The sequence below is a fragment of the Battus philenor genome, unplaced genomic scaffold (assembly GCF_028537555.1).
Source record: "Battus philenor isolate CCGP_79_NKW_IND1 unplaced genomic scaffold, ilBatPhil1.0.hap1 SCAF_3, whole genome shotgun sequence".
Taxonomy (NCBI): domain Eukaryota; kingdom Metazoa; phylum Arthropoda; class Insecta; order Lepidoptera; family Papilionidae; genus Battus; species Battus philenor.
In genome coordinates this window covers 3720358-3731567 of record NW_027181693.1, presented here as the reverse complement: position 1 = coordinate 3731567, position 11210 = coordinate 3720358, and the positions used below count along the sequence as shown (strand labels likewise).

At 35.2% G+C, this 11210-nt stretch overlaps 2 protein-coding genes across 2 annotated transcripts; one reads left to right on the top strand and one right to left on the bottom strand.

Annotated features, from left to right (window-relative positions):
- The first annotated feature begins 295 nt into the window (after positions 1 to 295).
- On the top strand, positions 296 to 9348 carry Cog3 (conserved oligomeric Golgi complex subunit 3). Its single transcript, XM_068770404.1, has 11 exons — positions 296 to 479; positions 745 to 933; positions 1023 to 1149; positions 1899 to 2047; positions 2507 to 2763; positions 4042 to 4248; positions 5140 to 5276; positions 6527 to 6684; positions 7233 to 7877; positions 8314 to 8496; positions 8955 to 9348. The coding sequence occupies exons 1-11, from the start codon at positions 330 to 332 to the stop codon at positions 9207 to 9209; spliced, it is 2457 nt and encodes an 818-aa protein (XP_068626505.1). The 5' UTR covers positions 296 to 329; the 3' UTR covers positions 9210 to 9348.
- UQCR-C1 (Ubiquinol-cytochrome c reductase core protein 1) lies at positions 9298 to 10970 on the bottom strand. The gene has a single exon (XM_068770405.1). The coding sequence runs from the start codon at positions 10866 to 10868 to the stop codon at positions 9465 to 9467; it is 1404 nt and encodes a 467-aa protein (XP_068626506.1). The 5' UTR covers positions 10869 to 10970; the 3' UTR covers positions 9298 to 9464.
- Positions 10971 to 11210: the final 240 nt, after the last annotated feature.

Sequence of the window (11210 nt, the reverse complement as noted above, 5' to 3'; positions counted from 1 at the left end):
ATGTACGTGTAAATTCCACGAGACGTAAAAAGATAATAAATACTAGCACTACTCACTACTAGATGGCGTAATAATTAAATGTCGAAGACCAATAAAATTTTATACATCTATTCCTGTTAATAGGAACATTTATTTAAATTTTTGTAATAAGGATGTTATGTATAATTTATATAAATTTTAATTAAAAATAAGTACTATAATTTCTTATAAAATTATTTTTTAATTTTCGGACGTTTAAGGAAATTTCATAATCTGCCAAATGGCTTGACGTTTGACGTCAGCCGATAATCTTGTTTTTATATTTGAAAACTGTTCCTTTCTATGCAAATATGGATAATATGACATTAAAAGAAATTCAAAATAAACTGCTATTATGGGAAACGTCCGAAAAACCTTTAGCGCCACTTACATCAAGTCAAAGGGAAGCAATTCTAGATTTGGAAACGTTAATACTTGGTGTTTCACCAGAATTAGAACAAGTTAGTATCAGTCAAGTCTGTAAACATTCTGGTAAAACACAAAAAAAAATTGCCTAAAAGCCTTCATCATGATCGAAAGTCTAATCAAAATTCAAACAATACTTTTTATTACATTTATACGATTTTAATTGTTAAAGGAACAAGGTTATTCTAATTAGAACCCAATAGTATATTGGCTATGGCAATGGAAAAGAGTTGTTGCTAGCCAATATTTCAATTTATTTAAAAGTTACGAGTATTAACATTCATTTATTGTTCATTGTAGGAAAATACAGAGCATTCTAGTACTGAAACAGAAGACATATCAGTGCCAGTGGTTGAAACAACATTTGATTTTTTAGAGTGGTATGAACAATTGAATGAGAATAGTGCCAAAGCAGATGATGCTCCATATGATGACTATTATAAACAATTGGAGGAAAGGAGAAATGAATGTGTTTCTTTAACAGATCAAGTTGGTACATTTTTTTAATTTAATCTGCAGCAACAATTTATAATATCTGTAAATAAACAGCAATATAAACAAGAAATATTCTCTTATAGATTACAGCAACAATGGCAGATTTGAATAAATTATCAGAGGAATACAATTTAGTATCAAACAAAACAAATGCACTTCATACAATGAGTGAACAATTATTGGCTGATCAGACTAAGCTCTCAAACATAGGTAAGTTGTTCAACCAAATGTTTCCTGAATAGTTTTTACCCAATTCTGCAAAATTGTACAATGTAGTGGCCTGAGCTCCACAGCTCCATTGGGAGTTTTTAGGCTGCCCTAATTTGAAAAAGGTTGTAGACTAGATGCCTTCTGCACCCTGCTATTTTCTACCTGTGGAATCTGCAAAAGCAGTGCCTCTTTTGACCTCCTCTAGGTTAACGTTGTTTGAGATTGCTTCTTTTCCATAAGTTAAGGGTATTCAGCCTAATTGCGGAAAGAACAGCTTTGTGTTTTACATACAGGTAAGGGAGGCAGGTTTATCATAATCTCCAGGGCTGTGGTCGGTGCAATTCTCAAGCATACTGTATTGCTATGCACACTTTCCTCTGGTGTTTATGGAGTTATCCTATCAATTATTTTATTGAGTTTTGTTTGACTTCAAAGATTTGGCAGCTAAAAAAAGGTATTTAAACTCTTACAGAGGCTTGTATTTGCAATAGAAACCATAATTTTCTTCTAATATCTGCTACTTTTTATGGAGATTTTCACTTTTTCACCATAACAACCTTCCATGTATCTAAATATATCGGAAATATAAAAAAATTGCTGAACGGTACATCAATTTGACTATTTTTAAAAAGTAGCTGTAATTGAGTTTTGAAATTACAAACCCTTTTTTGATCAATTTTGTATTTATAAGTTATGGCTTTTAATATTTAATGCATGTATATAAAAAAAGGATTATATCCCATTTGCAGGAGATGACATCAAACAGAAATTGCATTATTTCACCCAGGTGGAGCACTTGTCACAGAGATTGAGCAGTCCCACAATGTCAGTAAACAGTGAGGCATTCTTTAATGTTTTGGCAAAAATTGATGAATGCTTGGACTATATGAAGGCACATGTATGTACTGCATTATATTCATACAATACAAATTAGTTTCCAAGTACAATATTTTAAATCAATCTCATTCTGACTTACCTAGTGAATAAGTAATTACCATACTAATAGTAAAAAATCTGAATAATCCTACTGGAAAATGTTGTGTGGAAAGTCTGTGCCCAGTGGTGGATGTTGTACTGCTAAAATTGAAAAAATGTTGATTTTTATAAGCAGAAAAATTATTAATATTAGGAACATTAATGAAGTAGGAGATGCATTTAAAGAACATAACGGTCATAGTGGCAATCTTAAGAGGAAGTCTATATCTTAACTGGTGTCCATTGGCTGGTATGATGATGACAATTTAAAATCTAACAAATGTCTTTTCTGCTATGTTTTTTTGATCATATGACTGAAAATATCAGACTTTTTTATTACTTGATCTAGGACAAATCCTTTACGGAATTATTATTTTTTCAGAGCAACTTCAAAGAGGCCCACACCTACTTTGTAAAATATAGACATCTGCAAAGCCGTGGCATCTCTCTCATCAGGTCATATATTATCCAAGTTCTTAACCAAGCCACAGAACAAATACTGACACCTGAAGAAGGCTCTACTGATCAGGAGACAATGGATACTGCCTATGCTGTTTATTTCGGGAAATTCCAAGCTGTGGCTCCAAAATTACGGATGGTCATCAGTGAGATAGAGAAAAGAGCAGAAACTAATGAAGAGTTAGTTTATTTAAATTAATACATAAAGGTTATATATAATATGTTGTATATAGTAAATGTCTCATGATCTCACAACTTAGATCAGAGAATCAGAGAAATGAAGATCATCATCAGAGAATCTGAAATTTTAAAGAAGACGGTTAAGAAATATTTTCTTAACTGTTGATTATTTAAATGACAAGTATCCTTGGCAGCAATGACACTTGTTTTTTTTTTATTATTTAGGGTATATCTAAAAGTAATTGCACATAAGTCTGCATTGTTTAAAGTTTTAAAAGGATTTGTTGTTGTGAAGTTTCTTTCTGCTTCTTATCCACAACTACAACACCTTGCGAAGCAGAGTCAAAATAAAAGTGATTTTAAAAAAAAAGTTAAAAATTTCAATTTTGAATAAATAAATTTTCATTTTTTCTATCTCAGGGAAATGTGAACTTCTCCTAGATTTGATGTGTTTGATTTATTGTTGTATTTATAATTATATATTTGTTTATAGAAATACATGTACATATACATATTTGTCATTTTAAAAAATTAACATATGACAAATCACATAATTATATTATTCCATATCACAGTTTTAATTTAAAAGGTTTCTTATTTTAATTGGACTCTAATATAAATAATTGTGAACCATTTTTATTACACGCAAATTTAATAGGGTGTATATGAATAAGTGTGTTTTACACATCATATTTTTTATTTATGTGGCCACCGTTATTAGAGGTCTCTTGTTCAACCCTATCTTGTTTAGGGACGGGAACTTACAATTTTTAATTAATTATTTCACATCTCTCCTTTTATTTCTTTACTTCTCTTTCAGTCTTCTTAAGATCATTCATTTGATCTTCTGACATACTTCACTTGCTTCTCTTCTTACGTACTCATTCATTTTTAGTTACCTCCGTTTCATCACCTTTCATCCTTCTCCTCACTTCCCAAAAGTCACAGGTATTGGGCTTCTTATCTTTCTTATCACAATTTATTTAGTGCATAAACCTTTTTTACTAATTTAATTAAATTTGTAAATCTTATCACAGTTGGTGTCACATTTAATTTTATTTATTCTGTTTTGTTTACAATTCTACTATCTTGCTTTATTTTACTGTTTTATTGTTTTCTTATTTTAATTTTTTTTTTTTTGTAGATTGCTTTATTTGGCTTACTCGACTTGATATCTTACATTTTGGTTTTATTTTTATCAACTGCTACTTTTATACCCTCCTGCAATACCTGAGGAATGTCGGTCTACATATGATATTAAAAATATTTATGTTTTAGCTATGCGGCACTGCTTAGCGATGCGCAGCGCGAGTATACTGCGAGGAGGTCACGGGCAGCGGGCGGCGCAGCGAGTACGGCATTGCTCGCCGCTCCCCGCGAGCACTGCGCCGCGCTACGAGCGGCCTGCTCTCTCCTGGCGCTCGCCTGCCGCGACGAGTACGCCCTCTACGCCAACCTGTTCAGCAAACCCTCGCCGGCACTTGAGTGAGTGTCAAATCAATTACAAAACTAGCAGTACATGGCATTTGATTTCACACTAATGAAATATTATTCTTTCATAAGTACTGCAGCCTTTAAGATAACAGAGTGGACCACAGATAATAAAAGCCTCGGACCTCCAACCACAAAGTGGACAAACGGACTTGTTTAGCTCATCCGAAGACACTAGACGCTGGCCGCTTCTAATCGGAAATATACGGTGAAGGCCTAAGTCCAACAGCGGATACCCAAATGATGTTGATGAAGCACAATTGGTTTGAACAGCTTTGTATCGAGCTGATGAAAAACTATGCCATAGAGGCAATTTCATTCTACAAAACCGAAGCTTATCGATTGTGTCAGTAATTTATGAACTCTACTAATATTGCATAAAGCTTTTCTGTTTATGTTGTCTGTATTTCAATCCACAAAACTGAAATTTAGTATATACTTATACTTTAAGTAATTGGTTAAAGGTGTAATAGTTTCAAATTTTATGTAGCTTATTGTAAATTAATGTATGATACACGTTTTCCAAAAATCATTGCTATCTGATATAATAATTAAAGTAATAATAGTATAGTAATGAAAAGTGTTTTCAAAAATTCTACTTATTAAAATTGATTATTAATTGTTACCTGCCCTGTAGACTGGATGTATTACCTGAAGTTATAGGCGTCTCGATTTCCAATAGAAAGACAAATTAATTTGACATATTTTAGAGTGATCGGCGTTTAGACAAAGATGGGATATAGATATAAAAGCATTAAAGCTTTTTGCTGGCAAATGAATACACATTCACCGACTAAAAACTTTTAACTACATTTATTTATTGATAGATTTATATTTAAAAAATTTGCTTGCTTTTTATTAAACTTTATAAATAATTCTTCTCAGTGAATATCTTCAAAGTCTATGCAACGGCTTGTATGAAACACTAAGGCCGCAAATAATACACATCAACCACTTGGAGACACTTGCAGAGTTGTGCGTCATCCTACGAGTGGAGGTGATTGAAGAGCAAGTGAATGACCGTAAGTATCCTGATGGGTGTCCGCCCGCCCTCGGTTCAACGAACAGCGAAGGCGATCCAAAGTAGGACCAGTATCCTTAGATTGCTGAGTGTTCCTCACTGTCCTCCACAACCGCACACTTACATACAATACACTACACGTCATTGTGCGAACTGGAATACATTTAGTTTAAATTTTGAATAGTTTACGCACCCTTCCATTTCGTGAACTCAGTATCTACGGAACTGTAAAAGACCCCAAGGTTAACAGTATTAAATTCTCCGAAACAATATATAGAAGTATTGTATCATATCATGAATTTATCTTTTACCTGTCTTTGCTTTATCATTACAGGCGTACAATGTCCACTGCTGGATGCAGGCCTCTTCTATAAAGACTGGTTCGAAACGCCCTACAGACATCGTCTACTACATCCTTGACCAGTTTGTTTATCCACTTCTTGGGCATACGTTCCACGCTACTCATGTGGAACTTTGGACTCTACTCTTAAGACCTTAAGGCACCAGCGGCCATCCGTTCTATCATCACTATCACTTTAACATGTCAATACGCTGAAATATGTCGGTTGTTTTCATTCATTTACGCATCTATTTATTTCTCAATCGATTTCATAGAGAAATCTTAACCATAGTCTTCTACACGGCTCTTTGAGCGCCTGTGGGAACTTTTGTACTTTGAGTCTTTATTTATAGCTAGTGAAACCTTTTTGATACCTATAAATTAAGCATCGTTTTACTGACTTCCTTTTATCTCTCGTGGATCCATATTATTATTATTTTGTTTACAAAACTTGAAGTGGCGAACTTTCCTTGCAGATGACGTCATACCAATCTACCTCGCCGCGTTGGTTGGTTGCATTACAGCAAAGAATTTGTGACCATACGATTTTTTTACGTTTTGAATTTAGAACAAGGGCTATGTTATGGTACACTTTATTAATCGGAGTTGTGTTTTATATTTAGAAGAAAGTTTGAATCAATCGATTTAAATAATGAGTATTATATAGAGAGCTTTAAGTATTAATACATTAAATAAATGAGAAGGGTAATATTTATGATCTTATTTATAGAACAGTACAACAGGTGTTGCATAAGATATGACCCAAATTATGAAACACAAAATAGACTGAAACATTCATCTAATAATTTATTTATCTATGATATTAAAAGTAGTAGCGGTTTGGAAATAGCAATATGACAATAATTTTTGAAATAATGTTCGCGTCGCATGTATTGCTGTGTTGTTGTCAGCGGCGCTGAACGCGCTGGGCGTGGCGGCGCGTGCGCTGCTACAGGACGCGCAGGAGCGGCTCGTGTTCCGCGCGCACGTGCACCTGCGACATGACGTGCTGCTGTACCGCCCTGCGCCCGGTGATCTCGCCTACCCCGATAAGCTTGAGATGATGGAGGTACTGTTAGAGACCTCCACTACCCATTTTTAGAGACATTCATGATCATTTCAGCCCTGGATTCTCCAATACTGGACACAGGCCTCCTCTCATTGAATTCCAATATGACCGATTATAAGCGGCCTGAACAAGGTCGACTGACGATAGATGTGGTCTTCCTACGCTGCGTTTGCTACACTCTAGAACTTAGGACTTTACCCAGCGGTCATCAAGTCTACGCTCAATGTGATCTGCCATTTTGCTTGAGGTTCTGTAATGAAGACCACGTATGGGCAAACGCAGCATAGGACATCAACCGAGATGAACAGGTGACCTTGCTAAGATCGTCCGAAAACCGAACGTCTTGCAGACCGATTCAAATTGGTCTTATTGGAAAACATTGAGGGTGGTCTATGTCAAGCAGTGGACGTCCTATGATAACGATAGTCATCATAAATCTAGTAACTTAACTTGCGAAGGCGTTCTTGTAATATTTTGCGCACTTCTCAATTAACGAAAACAAGAACATTTATTTTATTATGATTTAAATAACATATTCACATTTACAGCAAATCGCAATGTCCTTACAAGAACAAAGCCTAAAGCGTAGTGATTCCAGAAACTCGATGATATCAGACATATCGGCAACGTCCCAGGAAGTAGCAAATATTAACATTGAAGCTCAGAGAAGACCGCAGGCGTCTCCCGCAGATTTACACGGAATGTGGTATCCTGGAGTCAGAAGAACTTTGGCTGCACTTTCAAGGCTGTACCGATGCCTGGAGAAAAGAGTCTTCCAGGGCCTTGCACAAGAAGCTATATCCTTATGCGTTCAGAGCATCGATAACGCCGCTAAACAGATATCTGCAACGAAGACCAACATTGATGGAGAGCTGTTCCAAATAAAACACTTGCTTATATTAAGAGAACAAATAGCACCATTTCAAGTTGATTTTGTAATAAAAGAAACTACGTTAGACTTTAGTAATGTAAAGAACGCAGCCTACGGTCTCATACAAAAGCCTCGTCAAATATTCTCATTGAACAGCAACAACGCACTTCTAGAATTCCTATTAGAAGGGACGCCTATGGTGAAGGAACATTTACTTGACTCAAGAAAGGAAGTTGATAGACAGTTAAAGAATTGTTGCGAGATGTTTATAAAGCATGCTTCGGAAATATTGGCGGGCCCACTAATAGAGTTCATTGAAAAGGTAATCAAAAATTGTATGCACAAAACTAATTTTAAATAATTAAAATTTAATTTTTCAGCCTCAAAATAATTTTTATGGCTTGTTATGTGTAATTTTGGTTCATTATATTATTCAATTGCCTTGTGCAGCCTATAAGTATATCTGTCTTTGTGAGTGAGACGAAAGCCAATACTAGACTGTTTACACTACAAAAATTCTTTCATTAATTAATCCTCCAGTAAATAGTTCAAAGCCATCCCCATAGTTGGACAGTACAAATAAAATTTAGATAAATTGCGTATTAGTTTCCTATATATAATTTGTCTCTGGTTCATTACAAAACAGTCTTTAGAATCCACACAACTAATATTTTATATACGAAAATGTTAATTTTCTGAAACTTTATTATTCATTATATAGAATTTGAGATAATAATTTTTTAATAAATTCATGTCAGGCGCAGGCATTTACTCCAGTGGAACAATTGAAATTGCAACCATGGGCCACACCCGAAGAGATGGCGGTAGTGGTGAAGGAAGCACAGAGAAGAATCAAAACTCATCTTGCCCCACTCCAGCGCTCTATGCAATTATACCTAGCAAATAAAGAAACAGAGTTCATCTTATTTAGACCTATTCGTGTATGTATAATTTTTTTTTTTAATCTTTGGCTCAATTTTGTAGGTTTTATGTATAAAAACTGCAACTATTACCAGTTTTGGCAAGTGGTTAACATTTAAAACAAAACATTCTGTTGTACCCACAGTAAAAATTATCAACAACTTTCAATAAACTTCATTTAATGCCAACCATCAACCACTTTTGATAAAATGTGATGATGTAACCAAATTCACAAGTTGAAGTAGGAGTAAGTAGGCTAGGCCACATTGCTTGCAGAACAAATGGCTCCCATGCATTTAAGTTCTAGAAACTAGCAATATCACCCCATGAGTTGGTTGTTAGAAGACATTGGATTTAGACCACTTGCAAATGGTCCTATTAGATTATAAAACTAAATTTACTATTGGAATATAATGATCAATAACTATGATTGATAAAAGATATTTGTACAAGCATTAAATATTTATTTATTTTACAGAATAATGTTGTTGGCTACTTCATGCAAGTCGAACAAATTCTTACCAACTCTGGTTATTCATATGAAGATACTCTCATAGTTGCATGTCCTACGCCTGAGCAAGTATCTGTCTTTATCTCCTCAGCAAGTCTGATCAGCCATAATGAACAAGTGTTGCCATATGGTAAGAAGCGAAAGACCAGTACAGCCCGTAAACCAAACATTGCCAATATTCAAGAGAATATAGAAGAAAAGGGTAGTAAATTAGACACATAAATGTTTATTAAAATTATTAAAAGCAATTATATAACTGTAAGCAATGTAAATTATGTATTATTAAATATAAAAAGAAATTAAAAAAATGTTCTGTTATTTACACATTTATTTATTCACTTATGCTCCTATAATAAATACATTAACCAAAGACAATGTGTTTTATTACAATAAAACCACAGACATTTGGATCAGTAATTTAATTTTTTGATCTTAACTGATTTTAATAACATTTAATTATTTATCTAGGATCTACAATTAAGCCCGGAGCCAATACATGCCAGCTCGGATTCTAGTGTAGTCTGGTAATCCTTCTGTTGGACCAACAGCAGCAACTACAGGGCAGCGATCATACAAGAATTTAGTGCACACCTCATGAATGTTTTTGGCAGTGACTGCTTCAATGCGAGCATCTAGTTCATGTACAGGTATACGTCTGTTGTAGCACAACATCTGACGACCAATATCTTCACACACTGGAGTAGTGCCATCAAGCTGAAGTAGCATGTTTGTCTTCAGCAGATTCTTGGCTCTCTCAACTTCACCTTCTGTCACAGATACACAAAGTTTCATCCACTCCTTTTGAATATTGTATACCATATCATCCAGCTGTAGAGGTTCAGCTACAAAATAGATACCCCAAAGACCAGTATCTTTGTAACAGGTGTTAAAGGATTGGAAGCTGTGACAAAGGTTGGCACTAGATGCAGCCCTAGCCAAATAAGATGCATTGTTTGCTCCACCACCTTGTGATCGATCCCATGCTCCAATAAGAGTATTAGCGACCATTAGAGGAATGTTATCTGCATCAGTCCATCCTGCACCTTCTACTGCAATTGCTACATGTGCAAGAGGCATTGAGTCATCACGTACTCTAATCTCAGACCCGGTATAACGACATGGGGCCAATAGTGGGGTATCAGAGACGGTGTTTTTAAGTCCACTAAAATGTTTACTAGCTAAATCCACAAGCCTTTCATGCTCAACTCCACCAGCCCCAGAAAGAACAATGCGAGTAGGCTGGTAATGAGTCTTGATATATTGCTGCAGGTCAGCTTTTGAGATTTTCTTGATATTCTTAGTGGGGCCAAGAATAGTCTGTCCTAGAGGGGTACCTTGGAAGGCTGTGGCATGCAAATGATCAAACACTACCTCTTGTAAATTACTTTCGACATCTTGCATTTCGCGTAAAATAACACCGCGTTCTCGTTCGATTTCAGGTTCAGCGAGCGAAGAGTTTTGAATGATGTCTGCAAGAATTTCGACTGCAACTGGCACATCATTTGCCAAGCATTTAGCATAGAACACAGTCTGTTCTCGAGAAGTGTATGCATTTAAATGCGCACCCATATTTTCCACCAGCAATTCTAAATCGGTTTGCGATCGTTTGCTGGTGCCTTTGAAAGCCATGTGTTCAAGAAAATGAGCAACTCCGTTGTTTTTCGATGTTTCATACCTTGATCCGGCATCGATCCATAGGCCAACAGTAGCCGTTGCGCTGCCGGAATCTTCAGAGGCAACCCGAATTCCATTATCGAGTACGGTTAGCTTTGTCGGTGGGATATTAACTAACGCCTGTTTATAACCCACTGCGGTGGCTAAGAGTCGCACATTTTGACTCTGTTTCGAGAGTAATTTAAGGGTTATTCCGGCTTTCAACATGTTTTTACACTTCTCGTACTAGAAATTTTCGTTCGCTGATTTACGTAATGGTGTAATGGGCAAATCGAAGGATAAACGTCAAGTTAGACCAAGAAGTGTTGAAAACAGTGCTGCCAGGATTTTTTCTTACCGATTTTACAAAATAATTGTACTACAGATGAAAAAAGATCATATTTTATCTATAGATCAAATAATTTATTCAATTTAAAATATGTATTCACAAAACGAATTTTATAAATGTGTTATACATTACACAAGGTTATTTGTGTTCTTCAAGTAGATTGCTATTATATATGATAGATATTTTATGATTTGATAATTTTTGTCTTTTCTATAAGACCT

What these genes read in the sequence shown, in the direction of transcription:
- Cog3 (XM_068770404.1), top strand. Translation starts at nt 330, where the DNA reads ATGGATAATATGACATTAAAAGAAATTCAAAATAAACTGCTATTATGG. An exon ending in TTTCACCAGAATTAGAACAA is followed by an intron (nt 480 to 744) that starts GTTAGTATCAGT and finishes TGTTCATTGTAG; the next exon opens with GAAAATACAGAGCATTCTAG. An exon ending in TAATAGAGTTCATTGAAAAG is followed by an intron (nt 7,878 to 8,313) that starts GTAATCAAAAAT and finishes AATTCATGTCAG; the next exon opens with GCGCAGGCATTTACTCCAGT.
- UQCR-C1 (XM_068770405.1), bottom strand. Translation starts at nt 10,868, where the DNA reads ATGTTGAAAGCCGGAATAACCCTTAAATTACTCTCGAAACAGAGTCAA.